At 39.9% G+C, this 17,469-nt stretch overlaps 5 protein-coding genes across 7 annotated transcripts; all 5 read left to right on the top strand.

Moving 5' to 3' along the window:
* The first annotated feature begins 994 nt into the window (after nt 1-994).
* LOC120903109 (titin-like) lies at nt 995-1,765 on the top strand. Its single transcript, XM_040312333.1, has 2 exons — nt 995-1,087; nt 1,155-1,765. The coding sequence occupies exons 1-2, from the start codon at nt 1,082-1,084 to the stop codon at nt 1,704-1,706; spliced, it is 558 nt and encodes a 185-aa protein (XP_040168267.1). The 5' UTR covers nt 995-1,081; the 3' UTR covers nt 1,707-1,765.
* A 917-nt stretch (nt 1,766-2,682) lies between these two features.
* LOC120903106 (mantle protein-like) lies at nt 2,683-3,674 on the top strand. Of its 2 annotated transcripts, none has more exons than XM_040312331.1 (3): nt 2,683-2,719; nt 2,918-3,022; nt 3,092-3,674. In XM_040312331.1, the coding sequence occupies exons 2-3, from the start codon at nt 3,017-3,019 to the stop codon at nt 3,641-3,643; spliced, it is 558 nt and encodes a 185-aa protein (XP_040168265.1). In that variant the 5' UTR covers nt 2,683-2,719; nt 2,918-3,016; the 3' UTR covers nt 3,644-3,674. The 2 variants fall into 2 exon arrangements, with proteins under 2 accessions (XP_040168265.1, XP_040168264.1); XM_040312330.1 differs by lacking the exon at nt 2,683-2,719 and adding an exon at nt 2,723-2,806.
* A 1,402-nt stretch (nt 3,675-5,076) lies between these two features.
* LOC120901257 (titin-like) lies at nt 5,077-15,759 on the top strand. The gene is made up of 10 exons (XM_040308957.1): nt 5,077-5,169; nt 5,237-5,783; nt 6,827-6,831; nt 7,237-7,734; nt 9,052-9,592; nt 9,698-9,708; nt 11,003-11,500; nt 13,148-13,694; nt 14,739-14,743; nt 15,149-15,759. Exons 1-10 carry the CDS (start codon nt 5,164-5,166, stop codon nt 15,698-15,700), a joined length of 3,210 nt encoding a protein of 1,069 aa, XP_040164891.1. The 5' UTR covers nt 5,077-5,163; the 3' UTR covers nt 15,701-15,759.
* LOC120903110 lies at nt 7,112-7,807 on the top strand. The gene is made up of 2 exons (XM_040312335.1): nt 7,112-7,169; nt 7,237-7,807. Exons 1-2 carry the CDS (start codon nt 7,164-7,166, stop codon nt 7,786-7,788), a joined length of 558 nt encoding a protein of 185 aa, XP_040168269.1. The 5' UTR covers nt 7,112-7,163; the 3' UTR covers nt 7,789-7,807.
* On the top strand, nt 10,572-11,585 carry LOC120903105 (mantle protein-like). Of its 2 annotated transcripts, none has more exons than XM_040312329.1 (3): nt 10,572-10,629; nt 10,829-10,933; nt 11,003-11,585. In XM_040312329.1, exons 2-3 carry the CDS (start codon nt 10,928-10,930, stop codon nt 11,552-11,554), a joined length of 558 nt encoding a protein of 185 aa, XP_040168263.1. In that variant the 5' UTR covers nt 10,572-10,629; nt 10,829-10,927; the 3' UTR covers nt 11,555-11,585. The 2 variants fall into 2 exon arrangements, with proteins under 2 accessions (XP_040168263.1, XP_040168262.1); XM_040312328.1 differs by having other exon boundaries at nt 10,574-10,717.
* Nucleotides 15,760-17,469: the final 1,710 nt, after the last annotated feature.

Here is a 17,469-nt window from a genome sequence, read left to right as displayed (position 1 = left end):
TTCGTGCGATTTGTTGACTGTAACACGGGGCTGGGCAAACTAAATGGACGAATGACCCTGAAACCCAAATTTATAAATCAAGGTAGAGCAAGGAGGCGCCAACAACAAGCTACTCGGGATAAGAGGCGAGAGAAGAAGGGGAGAAACAATGACAACGAGAAGAAAAAGAGAGACAACAAACAAACCCATAATAAAGCACACCATCACAAGCTATTACTTCATTTGAATTTGCGTACTATAGTTATGAAAATAGAAAGATATTTGTATACGACAGTTTGTTTGCGTTTTAATTAAGTTGTTGGTTTCCAAGATTCTTCTATGTTTAGGACTTCAATAACTTTGACTTTAGGGTAAACGGATTGCAATTGCAATAATCTGTGTGTACAAAAGGATTAATTCACAAGCGATTTGAATAAAGAGCAGAAACGCAGTTCAGCCGTGCGTTTAGGTTAGCATGGTATCTGCCTGTCTAGAACCTGTGGTTCATGTGACTGACAAATAATCAATGAATTATTGTACTAAACTTTGCTTGAATATGAAGTGAAATAGAATCAAATAAATTTGGTTTATTATATTAATATTTTGTACTGTGCCTTTCCATTTGACATGATAAATTATGTATCTATGTTGATTCTGAAACACTTGTATCATTGCCAAAGCTCGGTTTAAATCTGGAATGTATCCAGAGAGTGACTTTAATTTCAAATGATGTATCCATAGCTCAAACTGCATGCATATTTCTTGATTAGGAAAACAATATGACGCTTCAAATAATATTTTATTATTGATAAGGATTTTGAAATAAACGCTTCAACATAGAAACGATCAACACGAACTGACACAATACGTATCAACACGAACTGAAACACTGCAAAGCCGCTGCTGTTGTATAAATTTTCTGCGTCACGCAAGATTGATATTGCTGCGGACTGTATTAAAAGATGGAGTGGGGAAAAGAGTGCTACATTCGACTTCCTTTGAGTCACCAGAGAGCGGACGATATAAAACGATGTCAGCGCTGGCAGATGATCATTCAGTTGAGGATCTTCAAGCGTACAGTACATCCAAGCGGTAGGCAGACATGAAGGTAGGAAACATTCGAATGATGCTGTTCAGAGATAACGAGCAATCTGACGAAACAAACTTTCTTCCAGGCGTTCATTGTGTTCTCTGTGGTCCTGGCCCTTGCCAGCGCGGGTGCAGTCGACAGCTCCAATAAGGAAAAGCGAGGACTGTGGGAACTGGGATCGGCTCAGCACGATTCGTACGAAAGCTACGGCTATGACCATCAGCAGTCCCATGGATACTACGGCAACGACTACGTCCAGAAGGAAGTGAAACAGGTCATCACCAAGAAGGTTCCAGTTCCGTACCCAGTGGAGGTCGAGAAGCACGTTCCAGTCGAGGTGAAGGTCCCGTACCCAGTTGAGGTCGAGAAGAAGGTCCCGGTCGTCGTTGAGAAGAAGGTCCCGGTGTACGTGGAGAAGAAGGTCCCAGTGCACGTTGACCGTCCATACCCAGTTGAGGTGAAGGTCCCAGTCCATGTCCCGGTGTACAAGAAGGAGTATGTCGAGGTCCCGAAGCCATACGCAGTTCATGTCGAGAAGCCTTACCCAGTGTACGTGAAGCAGCCAGTGTACGTCGAGAAGCAGGTCCCAGTGACGGTGCACATCAAGGAGCACCACAAGAAGCCATTCTGGGGTTGAAAGACTGTTTAAGAGATGTAGAGAAACTGGTAGAATAAAGATACAACACTGAAATATTATTTGCTACCGTGTTACTTATGGGTGTACCGTCCATACCCAGTTAAGGTGAAGGTCCCAGTCCGAATGATTAGATCCTAATTTTTGATTTTTATTTGTGTTTTTTTTATTTATGTCCTACTGCTGGTAGGAGATATACTTTACTCTTTAAGAATATGGCAAATTCTGATTCGTTGTGGTGTTTATTGGGCGTTTATTTTTGTTAAAGCTCATATTTGGATGTCACACGAGGCGTAAACTCAAAAAATTTACGTTTGATTTGTATGAGAGAGCGTAAACTTCCTGTCCTGAAATCCTGTGTACGCCAAAGTTTACGCATCGTGAGACGTCCGTAATATGTTGGACTGTCTGTTAAATCTTCAAGTACTTTCAGAAGAGCTGCGTTCATTGAAAGATGTCGAGAAACGGTCCGTCCAGAGAGAGTGAAGAGCAATTGAAATGAACAGACGTGAGAGATTTCGTTACTACTTTATGATTGTATAAAGTACTATTTTTTAAGTTGAATTGAATATATTTTATTTTCAAAGCATTTGAATGCATCAATTATGAATTTTAGCAGCGGTTTTAAGTGAAAAAAGATAAATAAACTAAAAATATGTTTGAATTGTAACTACCAATATCTAATGCATAATGTGTTTTTACTCTCTATAAAAGCAATATCATGGACTAACGAGCTTTCCACAATCATTCAAAGAAATAACAAATAAATATTGTTCTTGGAATGAAATGATGTTTGATTCTCATCTCTTTTCCCTTTGTATGACCGAATTCATGATTAATGACAAAATTGCTTCAAAATATAGCTTGTTGGAACTGATCATGGTTGCTTAGACATTTATTTATTATTATTTATTACTCTATCTTCAGCAGCCTTCATAAAATAAGTTACAGTGAGAATTACAAAACCTGATAAAATAATCAAGCCTTTTTGCGAAGGCGAAGAGACTTAGTTTGGGGTAGGCAAAACAAAGCTCAGTGAAACACTAACAAGAGTACATCTTTTGAAATCATAAGGAAAAAAAGATATAGCACATAACATCAAGGTTTAGTAATACAATAACGCTTTGAGTCACGGTTGATTGTTTTAACGGGGAGCAATTGCATCACTAAAAAAGAAAGAGTAAAAGAAATGGATGTATATGACCGTTTTTCAGTTCGTGCGGCGTGGACGATATAAAACGGAGTCAGCGATAGCAGATACTCATTCAGTCGAGGAACTCCAAACGTACAGTACATCCAAACGGTAGGCAGACATGAAGGTAAGCTTTGGAAAGAAGAGGGCTTTAGAACAGAACTATAGTTTGAAGAAACTTTCGTTTTTCTTGCAGGCGTTCATTGTATTTACCATGGCCCTGGCCCTTGCCAGCGCAAAGGCAGTCGAAAACTCCAACAAGGAAAAGCGAGGACTGTGGGATCTGGGATCGGCTCAGCATGAATCGTACGAAAGCTACGGCTATGACCATCAGCAGTCTCATGGATACTACGGCAACGACTATGCCGAGAAGGAGGTGAAACAGGTCATCACCAAGAAGGTCCCAGTTCCATACCCAGTGGAGGTCGAGAAGCACGTTCCAGTCGAGGTGAAGGTCCCGTACCCCGTTGAGGTTGAGAAGAAGGTCCCGGTCGTTGTTGAGAAGAAGGTCCCGGTGTACGTGGAGAAGAAGTACCCAGTCCACGTTGATCGTCCATACCCGGTGGAAGTGAAATACCCAGTCCATGTCCCGGTGTACCAGAAGGAGTACGTCGAAGTGCCAAAGCCATACGAAGTTCATGTCGATAAGCCCTACCCGGTGTACGTGAAGGAGCCAGTGTACGTCGAGAAGCCAGTCCCGTTCACTGTCCTCATCAAGAAGGAGCACAAGAAGCCATTCTTCGGCTGAAATCTAAATATATGGTTATTGTTGAAGATTACTTGAATGAGTTTTTTATTTAACTATTGAATGTATATTGCGAGGCTTTTGAAGCTTTTTGTGTTTTATAGGTATTTAATATTTACAATCATTTGCAATCATTTTACAATCATTAAAAAGTTGTTGCATATTTGTTCAGAATCGCATAAAAGCTGCACGTGTATGTTGAACAATATTTTCCTCCACTTGCCACGAAACACTTATACTTTGCAGACAATGTTTATGATGTTATGATAAAAAATATGCAAGAAATCTGACACACGACGTGACATATATATTGATATTATGCAAAGCCAACGTTATTTTGTAAGAACAGAAAGTGCCACATAGAATGGATAATTAAAAACAAGTTATTGCACTTTTTAATTATCATCTTATTTTTCATAATATTTATGTTAACATGTTAACAATTGTTAACACTCAGATGCATACCAATCATTAGTCGCCATCATCGAGAACTATCATTTATTGAAAATTCTAGACAATCGTTTTTTTTACCTGCTAATCTTCATAAAAATCAGCATCCATGATGGAAACAAATATCACAACCAGAATCTCAGCTACAGTTTATCTATTTACCCTGATCTAAATCATAACTATTGACTTTTAATAATGTAGAGTTCTGGTGCGGTGTTGTCTTTATTCACCCGTCTTCGTCGGTGGTTCAAAAACAACTGTCAACCTAATATCCCTACTTGCATATGACGTCACTCTCTGTCACTGCTATTGCACTCTACAAATTAGACCTAAATATGCTTATAATTCTGTAGATTTTACAAAGAGAGCAACTCTCATTTAAGAAGAACTGTATTACACAAATATATAAACCGGCGAGAAACACAGCACCGCCATATTTTGAGAATTTATATGCATCACAAGATTGTTTATTGTTTATTTGTCATTAAGTATTTTTCATAGGCTTGCTGATACACTTACTTATATAATAAATCTTTAATTCATCTACAAACTTAGCTACATCGCTATCAATGTGGAAACGAGAGACCATTGGTTTTCAACTGGTTTATAGTAAAGTTGAAGTCAAAGAATCTTTGGTATTTGTTGAAGCTTTGTATTATTTGGTTCATAGACGCATTATAGGATTGTGCAGATCTTGAGAACGTAGAACGTAGAACGTCTCAAAAATTCATGTGACCTGAGAGGTCGTTCAACGGCATACAGATTCAGCTTTTCTAGCAGGTAGGGAGAGTCTATGTCCCAGCTGATAAATACGAATAAATACGAAAAAACTATAAACGAATGAATACGAATAAACGAATGTTTACGCTTCTTGTCACGGTAGATTGATTTTACGAAAATCGTTTGCTACAGAATCACTGGCGAATGAAGGAGAGAAAGACGAAAAGTAATCAATTCATCCGGGCTCCCTCGAGTCAGCAGAGAGCGGACGATATAAAACGATGTCAGCGCTGGCAGATGATCATTCAGTTGAGGATCTTCAAGCGTACAGTACATCCAAACGGTAGGCAGACATGAAGGTAGGAAACATTCGAATGATGCTGTTCAGAGATAACGAGCAATCTGACGAAACAAACTTTCTTCCAGGCGTTCATTGTGTTCTCTGTGGTCCTGGCCCTTGCCAGCGCGGGTGCAGTCGACAGCTCCAACAAGGAAAAGCGAGGACTGTGGGAACTGGGATCGGCTCAGCACGATTCGTACGAAAGCTACGGCTATGACCATCAGCAGTCCCATGGATACTACGGCAACGACTACGTCCAGAAGGAAGTGAAACAGGTCATCACCAAGAAGGTTCCAGTTCCGTACCCAGTGGAGGTCGAGAAGCATGTTCCAGTCGAGGTGAAGGTCCCGTACCCAGTTGAGGTCGAGAAGAAGGTCCCGGTCGTCGTTGAGAAGAAGGTCCCGGTGTACGTGGAGAAGAAGGTCCCAGTGCACGTTGACCGTCCATACCCAGTTGAGGTGAAGGTCCCAGTCCATGTCCCGGTGTACAAGAAGGAGTATGTCGAGGTCCCGAAGCCATACGCAGTTCATGTCGAGAAGCCTTACCCAGTGTACGTGAAGCAGCCAGTGTACGTCGAGAAGCAGGTCCCAGTGACGGTGCATATCAAAGAGCACCACAAGAAGCCATTCTGGGGTTGAAAGACTGTTTAAGAGATGTAGAGAAACTGGTAGAATAAAGATACAAAACTGAATATCAAAAACATTGGATCTTACTCTTTGAAGGGTTTCTTGTGTCGAATGAAGGATTTTTTGTATGCAATGAATGTTTTTCATTTGGATTTTCGGGTTTGAAATATTTCCATATTATAATATCATTCTTGTATATTGGGTAGATCGTTTATGACTTGATGATCATGCTCACTTAAAACAGTCACTGGAAACCCCAAATGAAGGATTGTTACATCCTTATCTGGCTAGGCTCAGTATTCTCATGAAGGGTTACTCGTATAGTATAAACACATGACACAAACGTTGACAAATGTGATCTATTGAAATTGCAATGATAATAATACTGTTAATGATATTGATCCTATATTTTTTTGACACTCATCATTGATGTAGCGCTTACCATTGACGGCAATCAAATCTCAACGGCCTATATATGATAATCATATAAATAGTGCTTAGGAGAGCCGGCGACTCAATTTCAACTCATAGAAGGCGGAATGCGATGATGTATTGAACGTTATGTCATCGGTTATCAAGCGTATAATCGGCAATCAAACGGATTAAGGCTAGTCAGTAATGGAGGATGTTCATGGCTACTCTAGGCCAGAATCCTTAAAGCAAACCATACAAAGTTACATTAACAATTGTACGGGGCGCCGTACTACGGAAAATTATGCAACAAAAGTTGTGTTTGAAGTATAAGAAACACGTAGATAGGTATAACTATTCAGAATCTACAACAACGAAGTAATCGCTCCGACAGGTTGCAATAACAGATAACAATATGCACTGTAAAATGCGTTGGTATGCTTTAAAAAACTCTACAGGACCTTCACATGATTATGGTGAAAAGATTACACAATTGAGCTGTATAATTGTTTCGGAGTTCTTGAACAAGAGCAAGTATAAGTACAGATATAGCGTTTCATCGTTGCACGTCACCCTTATGAAACACGATTACTCTACAAGGGATCATGACAAAACTTATACGTACAATTTGTTCCGCAGTGTTTGTAAGAAAACAATAATAAAATATCACAGAATATACCAACCAACAAGTCAACCTCGGCATTCATTGAACATACCAAGTAAAGTATTGAGCGTTGCACATGATGGAAAAGTTCAGTAATGCAAGCGACGCTTCTTTTCACGCTAGACTGATTTTGCGGGGTGAGATTGCCTCAGAAAGATGGATAAACGATGAGAGAAAGACGAAAAGTAATCAATTCATCCGGCCTCCATCGAGTCAGCAGAGAGCGGACGATATAAAACGATGTTAGCGCTGGCAGATGATCATTCAGTTGAGGATCTTCAAGCGTACAGTACATCCAAGCGGTAGGCAGACATGAAGGTAGGAAACATTCGCATGATGCTGTTCAGAGATAACGAGCAATCTGACGAAACAAACTTTCTTCCAGGCGTTCATTGTGTTCTCTGTGGTCCTGGCCCTTGCCAGCGCGGGTACAGTCGACAGCTCCAACAAGGAAAAGCGAGGACTGTGGGAACTGGGATCGGCTCAGCACGATTCGTACGAAAGCTACGGCTATGACCATCAGCAGTCCCATGGATACTACGGCAACGACTACGTCCAGAAGGAAGTGAAACAGGTCATCACCAAGAATGTTCCAGTTCCGTACCCAGTGGAGGTCGAGAAGCATGTTCCAGTCGAGGTGAAGGTCCCGTACCCAGTTGAGGTCGAGAAGAAGGTCCCGGTCGTCGTTGAGAAGAAGGTCCCGGTGTACGTGGAGAAGAAGGTCCCAGTGCACGTTGACCGTCCATACCCAGTTGAGGTGAAGGTCCCAGTCCATGTCCCGGTGTACAAGAAGGAGTATGTCGAGGTCCCGAAGCCATACGCAGTTCATGTCGAGAAGCCCTACCCAGTGTACGTGAAGCAGCCAGTGTACGTCGAGAAGCAGGTCCCAGTGACGGTGCACATCAAGGAGCACCACAAGAAGCCATTCTGGGGTTGAAAGACTGGTAGAATAAAGATACAAAACTGAATATCAAAAACATTGGATCTTACTCTTTGAAGGGATAATCGGTTGGAAATATTTCCATGTTATAATGTCATTCTTCTCAATTGTGTAGATCATTTATTGCTGATCCATTGATGATCGTGCTCTGTGGATAGACCAAAAGAAGGATTGTTGAATCCTTGTCTTGCCAGCTTTAAAACTATAATGAAGGCTTTTTTGAATAGTTTAAAAACACAACCCAAACGCTGATAATGAACAAATATGACCTATTGAAATTGCAATGATAATGATATTGTTAATGATATTGATAGGAATAAATTGTTGACTTTATTATAGCGCTCATCATTGACGGCAATCAAATCTCAACGGCCTATTTATGATAATCATATAAACCGTGTTTAGGAGAGCCGATGACTCAATTTCAACTCAATGTCATCGGTTATCAAGCGGATTGATACGAAATGAAGGCTAGTCAATAATGGCCAATGTTTATATCTTCTATAAGGAATACCAATCTTTACTTAAAAGTATAACAATTACGAATATAAGTATTACTATTGAGAAGAGTACAACAACCAAAGAACCGTTCTGTTGGAAGAAAATAGATCAGTGTGGGATAGAAAATAGATACCTGGTGTTAGAAAATCTCTTGACGATCTTTACACGATCCTGATGAAAAAACGACCTACCGGGACACAATTTAATAATATCAAATGATTTATATTTTCATGAATACAAAATCTACATAAAACATATTGCTTTTAATCCAAAGCAGCTTAACTCAATTCTTGAACACTAATAGAAAACTTAAAGGGATAGCTAAATGATCTAAATCATTTTGAACCCAACTACTTTATGTAGATATAAACTTACACTTATCTTTGTACGAAAAAAATAATAAAATACCACTGAATGTACCAACCAGCAAGTAAACCTGTGCGTTGCACATGATGGAAAAGTTCAGTAATGCAAGCGACGCTTCTTTTCACGCTAGACTGATTTTGCGGGGTGAGATTGCCTCAGAAAGATGAATAAACGATGGAGAGAAAGACGAAAAGTAATCAATTCATCCGGCCTCCCTCGAGTCAGCAGAGAGCGGACGATATAAAACGATGTCAGCGCTGGCAGATGATCATTCAGTTGAGGATCTTCAAGCGTACAGTACATCCAAGCGGTAGGCAGACATGAAGGTAGGAAACATTCGAATGATGCTGTTCAGAGATAACGAGCAATCTGACGAAACAAACTTTCTTCCAGGCGTTCATTGTGTTCTCTGTGGTCCTGGCCCTTGCCAGCGCGGGTGCAGTCGACAGCTCCAACAAGGAAAAGCGAGGACTGTGGGAACTGGGATCGGCTCAGCACGATTCGTACGAAAGCTACGGCTATGACCATCAGCAGTCCCATGGATACTACGGCAACGTCCAGAAGGAAGTGAAACAGGTCATCACCAAGAAGGTTCCAGTTCCGTACCCAGTGGAGGTCGAGAAGCACGTTCCAGTCGAGGTGAAGGTCCCGTACCCAGTTGAGGTCGAGAAGAAGGTCCCGGTCGTCGTTGAGAAGAAGGTCCCGGTGTACGTGGAGAAGAAGGTCCCAGTGCACGTTGACCGTCCATACCCAGTTGAGGTGAAGGTCCCAGTCCATGTCCCGGTGTACAAGAAGGAGTATGTCGAGGTCCCGAAGCCATACGCAGTTCATGTCGAGAAGCCTTACCCAGTGTACGTGAAGCAGCCAGTGTACGTCGAGAAGCAGGTCCCAGTGACGGTGCACATCAAGGAGCACCACAAGAAGCCATTCTGGGGTTGAAAGACTGTTTAAGAGATGTAGAGAAACTGGTAGAATAAAGATACAACACTGAAATATTATTTGCTACCGTGTTACTTATGGGTGTACCGTCCATACCCAGTTAAGGTGAAGGTCCCAGTCCGAATGATTAGATCCTAATTTTTGATTTTTATTTGTGTTTTTTTTATTTATGTCCTACTGCTGGTAGGAGATATACTTTACTCTTTAAGAATATGGCAAATTCTGATTCGTTGTGGTGTTTATTGGGCGTTTATTTTTGTTAAAGCTCATATTTGGACGTCACACGAGGCGTAAACTCAAAAAATTTACGTTTGATTTGTATGAGAGAGCGTAAACTTCCTGTCCTGAAATCCTGTGTACGCCAAAGTTTACGCATCGTGAGACGTCCGTAATATGTTGGACTGTCTGTTAAATCTTCAAGTACTTTCAGAAGAGCTGCGTTCATTGAAAGATGTCGAGAAACGGTCCGTCCAGAGAGAGTGAAGAGCAATTGAAATGAACAGACGTGAGAGATTTCGTTACTACTTTATGATTGTATAAAGTACTATTTTTTAAGTTGAATTGAATATATTTTATTTTCAAAGCATTTGAATGCATCAATTATGAATTTTAGCAGCGGTTTTAAGTGAAAAAAAGATAAATAAACTAAAAATATGTTTGAATTGTAACTACCAATATCTAATGCATAATGTGTTTTTACTCTCCATAATAGCAATATCATGGACTAACGAGCTTTCCACAATCATTCAAAGAAATAACAAATAAATATTGTTCTTGGAATGAAATGATGTTTGATTCTCATCTCTTTTCCCTTGATATTACTGAATTCATGATTAATTACAAAATTGCTTAAAAAAATAGCTTCATGGTGAGCTATTGGTTGGTAAAATAGATCATGGTTGCTTCGACATTTATTTATTATTATTTATTACTCTATCTTCAGCAGCCTTCATAAAATAAGTTACAGTGAGAATTACAAAACCAGATAGAATAATCAAGCCTTTTTGCGAAGGCGAAGAGACTTAGTTTGGGGTAGGCAAAACAAAGCTTCAGTGAAACACTAACTAGAGAACATCTTTTGCAATCATAAGGAAAAAAAGATATAGCACATAACATCAAGGTTTAGTAATACAATAACGCTTTGAGTCACGGTTGATTGTTTTAACGGGGAGCAATTGCATCACTAAAAAAGAAAGAGTAAATGAAATGGATGTATTTGGCCGTTTTTCAGTTCGTGCGGCGTGGACGATATAAAACGGAGTCAGCGATAGCAGATACTCATTCAGTCGAGGAACTCCAAACGTACAGTACATCCAAACGGTAGGCAGACATGAAGGTAAGCTTTGGAAAGAAGAGGGCTTTAGAACAGAACTATAGTTTGAAGAAACTTTCGTTTTTCTTGCAGGCGTTCATTGTATTTACCATGGCCCTGGCCCTTGCCAGCGCAAAGGCAGTCGAAAACTCCAACAAGGAAAAGCGAGGACTGTGGGATCTGGGATCGGCTCAGCATGAATCGTACGAAAGCTACGGCTATGACCATCAGCAGTCTCATGGATACTACGGCAACGACTATGCCGAGAAGGAGGTGAAACAGGTCATCACCAAGAAGGTCCCAGTTCCATACCCAGTGGAGGTCGAGAAGCACGTTCCAGTCGAGGTGAAGGTCCCGTACCCCGTTGAGGTTGAGAAGAAGGTCCCGGTCGTTGTTGAGAAGAAGGTCCCGGTGTACGTGGAGAAGAAGTACCCAGTCCACGTTGATCGTCCATACCCGGTGGAAGTGAAATACCCAGTCCATGTCCCGGTGTACAAGAAGGAGTATGTCGAGGTCCCGAAGCCATACGCAGTTCATGTCGATAAGCCCTACCCGGTGTACGTGAAGGAGCCAGTGTACGTCGAGAAGCCAGTCCCGTTCACTGTCCTCATCAAGAAGGAGCACAAGAAGCCATTCTTCGGCTGAAATCTAAATATATGGTTATTGTTGAAGATTACTTGAATGAGTTTTTTATTTAACTATTGAATGTATATTGCGAGGCTTTTGAAGCTTTTTGTGTTTTATAGGTATTTAATATTTACAATCATTTGCAATCATTTTACAATCATTAAAAAGTTGTTGCATATTTGTTCAGAATCGCATAAAAGCTGCACGTGTATGTTGAACAATATTTTCCTCCACTTGCCACGAAACACTTATACTTTGCAGACAATGTTTATGATGTTATGATAAAAAATATGCAAGAAATCTGACACACGACGTGACATATATATTGATATTATGCAAAGCCAACGTTATTTTGTAAGAACAGAAAGTGCCACATAGAATGGATAATTAAAAACAAGTTATTGCACTTTTTAATTATCATCTTATTTTTCATAATATTTATGTTAACATGTTAACAATTGTTAACACTCAGATGCATACCAATCATTAGTCGCCATCATCGAGAACTATCATTTATTGAAAATTCTAGACAATCGTTTTTTTTACCTGCTAATCTTCATAAAAATCAGCATCCATGATGGAAACAAATATCACAACCAGAATCTCAGCTACAGTTTATCTATTTACCCTGATCTAAATCATAACTATTGACTTTTAATAATGTAGAGTTCTGGTGCGGTGTTGTCTTTATTCACCCGTCTTCGTCGGTGGTTCAAAAACAACTGTCAACCTAATATCCCTACTTGCATATGACGTCACTCTCTGTCACTGCTATTGCACTCTACAAATTAGACCTAAATATGCTTATAATTCTGTAGATTTTACAAAGAGAGCAACTCTCATTTAAGAAGAACTGTATTACACAAATATATAAACCGGCGAGAAACACAGCACCGCCATATTTTGAGAATTTATATGCATCACAAGATTGTTTATTGTTTATTTGTCATTAAGTATTTTTCATAGGCTTGCTGATACACTTACTTATATAATAAATCTTTAATTCATCTACAAACTTAGCTACATCGCTATCAATGTGGAAACGAGAGACCATTGGTTTTCAACTGGTTTATAGTAAAGTTGAAGTCAAAGAATCTTTGGTATTTGTTGAAGCTTTGTATTATTTGGTTCATAGACGCATTATAGGATTGTGCAGATCTTGAGAACGTAGAACGTAGAACGTCTCAAAAATTCATGTGACCTGAGAGGTCGTTCAACGGCATACAGATTCAGCTTTTCTAGCAGGTAGGGAGAGTCTATGTCCCAGCTGATAAATACGAATAAATACGAAAAAACTATAAACGAATGAATACGAATAAACGAATGTTTACGCTTCTTGTCACGGTAGATTGATTTTACGAAAATCGTTTGCTACAGAATCACTGGCGAATGAAGGAGAGAAAGACGAAAAGTAATCAATTCATCCGGGCTCCCTCGAGTCAGCAGAGAGCGGACGATATAAAACGATGTCAGCGCTGGCAGATGATCATTCAGTTGAGGATCTTCAAGCGTACAGTACATCCAAACGGTAGGCAGACATGAAGGTAGGAAACATTCGAATGATGCTGTTCAGAGATAACGAGCAATCTGACGAAACAAACTTTCTTCCAGGCGTTCATTGTGTTCTCTGTGGTCCTGGCCCTTGCCAGCGCGGGTGCAGTCGACAGCTCCAACAAGGAAAAGCGAGGACTGTGGGAACTGGGATCGGCTCAGCACGATTCGTACGAAAGCTACGGCTATGACCATCAGCAGTCCCATGGATACTACGGCAACGACTACGTCCAGAAGGAAGTGAAACAGGTCATCACCAAGAAGGTTCCAGTTCCGTACCCAGTGGAGGTCGAGAAGCATGTTCCAGTCGAGGTGAAGGTCCCGTACCCAGTTGAGGTCGAGAAGAAGGTCCCGGTCGTCGTTGAGAAGAAGGTCCCGGTGTACGTGGAGAAGAAGGTCCCAGTGCACGTTGACCGTCCATACCCAGTTGAGGTGAAGGTCCCAGTCCATGTCCCGGTGTACAAGAAGGAGTATGTCGAGGTCCCGAAGCCATACGCAGTTCATGTCGAGAAGCCTTACCCAGTGTACGTGAAGCAGCCAGTGTACGTCGAGAAGCAGGTCCCAGTGACGGTGCATATCAAAGAGCACCACAAGAAGCCATTCTGGGGTTGAAAGACTGTTTAAGAGATGTAGAGAAACTGGTAGAATAAAGATACAAAACTGAATATCAAAAACATTGGATCTTACTCTTTGAAGGGTTTCTTGTGTCGAATGAAGGATTTTTTTGTATGCAATGAATGTTTTTCATTTGGATTTTCGGGTTTGAAATATTTCCATATTATAATATCATTCTTGTATATTGGGTAGATCGTTTATGACTTGATGATCATGCTCACTTAAAACAGTCACTGGAAACCCCAAATGAAGGATTGTTACATCCTTATCTGGCTAGGCTCAGTATTCTCATGAAGGGTTACTCGTATAGTATAAACACATGACACAAACGTTGACAAATGTGATCTATTGAAATTGCAATGATAATAATACTGTTAATGATATTGATCCTAGATTTTTTTGACACTCATCATTGATGTAGCGCTTACCATTGACGGCAATCAAATCTCAACGGCCTATATATGATAATCATATAAATAGTGCTTAGGAGAGCCGGCGACTCAATTTCAACTCATAGAAGGCGGAATGCGATGATGTATTGAACGTTATGTCATCGGTTATCAAGCGTATAATCGGCAATCAAACGGATTAAGGCTAGTCAGTAATGGAGGATGTTCATGGCTACTCTAGGCCAGAATCCTTAAAGCAAACCATACAAAGTTACATTAACAATTGTACGGGGCGCCGTACTACGGAAAATTATGCAACAAAAGTTGTGTTTGAAGTATAAGAAACACGTAGATAGGTATAACTATTCAGAATCTACAACAACGAAGTAATCGCTCCGACAGGTTGCAATAACAGATAACAATATGCACTGTAAAATGCGTTGGTATGCTTTAAAAAACTCTACAGGACCTTCACATGATTATGGTGAAAAGATTACACAATTGAGCTGTATAATTGTTTCGGAGTTCTTGAACAAGAGCAAGTATAAGTACAGATATAGCGTTTCATCGTTGCACGTCACCCTTATGAAACACGATTACTCTACAAGGGATCATGACAAAACTTATACGTACAATTTGTTCCGCAGTGTTTGTAAGAAAACAATAATAAAATATCACAGAATATACCAACCAACAAGTCAACCTCGGCATTCATTGAACATACCAAGTAAAGTATTGAGCGTTGCACATGATGGAAAAGTTCAGTAATGCAAGCGACGCTTCTTTTCACGCTAGACTGATTTTGCGGGGTGAGATTGCCTCAGAAAGATGGATAAACGATGAGAGAAAGACGAAAAGTAATCAATTCATCCGGCCTCCATCGAGTCAGCAGAGAGCGGACGATATAAAACGATGTCAGCGCTGGCAGATGATCATTCAGTTGAGGATCTTCAAGCGTACAGTACATCCAAGCGGTAGGCAGACATGAAGGTAGGAAACATTCGCATGATGCTGTTCAGAGATAACGAGCAATCTGACGAAACAAACTTTCTTCCAGGCGTTCATTGTGTTCTCTGTGGTCCTGGCCCTTGCCAGCGCGGGTGCAGTCGACAGCTCCAACAAGGAAAAGCGAGGACTGTGGGAACTGGGATCGGCTCAGCACGATTCGTACGAAAGCTACGGCTATGACCATCAGCAGTCCCATGGATACTACGGCAACGACTACGTCCAGAAGGAAGTGAAACAGGTCATCACCAAGAAGGTTCCAGTTCCGTACCCAGTAGAGGTCGAGAAGCACGTTCCAGTCGAGGTGAAGGTCCCGTACCCAGTTGAGGTCGAGAAGAAGGTCCCGGTCGTCGTTGAGAAGAAGGTCCCGGTGTACGTGGAGAAGAAGGTCCCAGTGCACGTTGACCGTCCATACCCAGTTGAGGTGAAGGTCCCAGTCCATGTCCCGGTGTACAAGAAGGAGTATGTCGAGGTCCCGAAGCCATACGCAGTTCATGTCGAGAAGCCTTACCCAGTGTACGTGAAGCAGCCAGTGTACGTCGAGAAGCAGGTCCCAGTGACGGTGCACATCAAAGAGCACCACAAGAAGCCATTCTGGGGTTGAAAGACTGTTTAAGAGATGTAGAGAAACTGGTAGAATAAAGATACAAAACTGAATATCAATATGCTGCTTAGATATTTATTTGTGCTTGTTGAACTACATCATTTTGGTTACATGATGATCATACATCGTTCTTGTATGTTATATGATTTTTCAAATAGTATTTACCGATGAGATGTAAATAGAGATGTTTCGAATGACTGTGATTAATTGATAAGCATTTTAATCCATTATCAAGTCGAGTATCTCGTTAGAAAACTCTTTGAGACACTTTTTGAAAGGAAGTTGAGGAGTTTTTCATATAAAAACGTAGACCAAAATTGGTTTGGAATTTTGATATGGTTTGTTTTACCATAGGTAACAGTATAGCGTCCCAATGATTGATTGCTAAGCTGATAAAGGTAAGCGAATGCTGAAAAAAGTACAAAAGCAAACAACAACTTAAACTAGCGATATTTAACTATCAAACAACTTGAAATATAGACATGAAGAAAGATGATCAAAATGACATATGCTTCCACTGTTCCCGGATTTTGACAAAACTAGTTAATTTGGCCCGGTTACAGGGTTATGCAAGATAATTTCTGGGGTATATAATAACCTACAGGCAACGGATTTCTTAAAATACAACGCAAATTCCATGTGGTTTTTAATTCCAAGTGATGCATTAATCCCGAACCCATGTAATCCTGAAATTTTATAGAACTTATTCTGGTGCTGGAACTGATTCCATTCCCGTATAGGTATTATAATTAGTCATGAACCTGATCGTGGAACTGATCCTAACCCCTTACTGATCCTAACCCCTTACTGATCCTTTTTACTGATCCTGATCCATTCCGGTCGGGAAGTTGATCCCATTCCCATACCGGATTTATTTTTTTATATTTTTTTGCTAACGTTTTAAATGACCACATAACAGTGCAATTATTATTTTTTTAACACAACTTTCGTGAAATGTTGTTGATTTACTAATATTTATTGCCTTTTGACCATATTTTCGCATTTTTATTTGTTTTTTTTTTTAACATAGTGCCATTATAGGTACAAAAAACAGCCATGTTGCTATAGTGGTCATAATTATAAAATTAGTAAAAACCGAACATTTTAGATTTTTTTCTGCGATATTGTTAACATTTCGTATTGTTTACACTAAAATAAACAACGGAAATGAGTTTCCTGTAAGTAATTTACCAAAAAAGTCTAAAATTCGTATATTCAACTGAGTGAAAAACAGACTTCGAATCAAGCTTACTCTTACTGGTTTTTAAAGACTACAGTTATTAAGTTTTTTAGTTAATATTTCAATCACTAATCACACTTAATACATTTTTACGATCAAATTATGTAAGAAAACAATATTATGGATGTGATTCTTACTATTCATTTGAAAACAGCTTCAAACTAAGTTCCGTGTGTATTATACACAGTTTTTAGGTATATTTGTTTACCAACACGATAGTAACACAATATCACAACTATAGGAACCATACCACCATTATAGGTACAACGAAGCAGTCACAAAAATATACATTTTTCGTAAATTTGTTGTGTTTGATGGTAAAAATGCTTGTGATTGCGAAGATAAAACATATTCCCATTGCTTTCTGTTAAAATATTCATAAATTTACCTTCCTGACACTTTAAATCTATTAAAGTACATTTGTACACTTACATTGATATTTTTACCCTACCGGTACTTAAATTGTATATATATATCGGTATAACAGCTCCAAAAACCGTACCGGCCTTGGAATTGATCCCAAACCCAC

Source organism: Anopheles arabiensis, chromosome 3 (genome assembly GCF_016920715.1).
Source record: "Anopheles arabiensis isolate DONGOLA chromosome 3, AaraD3, whole genome shotgun sequence".
Lineage (NCBI taxonomy): Eukaryota > Metazoa > Arthropoda > Insecta > Diptera > Culicidae > Anopheles > Anopheles arabiensis.
This window is presented reverse-complemented; position numbering and strand designations above follow the sequence as displayed.

Coding starts and splice junctions, on each gene's coding strand:
- LOC120901257 (XM_040308957.1), top strand. Junction 7,735..9,051: donor CAGTGTACGTCGAGAAGCAG/GTCCCAGTGACG, acceptor ACTTTCTTCCAG/GCGTTCATTGTGTTCTCTGT. Junction 11,501..13,147: donor CAGTGTACGTCGAGAAGCCA/GTCCCGTTCACT, acceptor ACTTTCTTCCAG/GCGTTCATTGTGTTCTCTGT.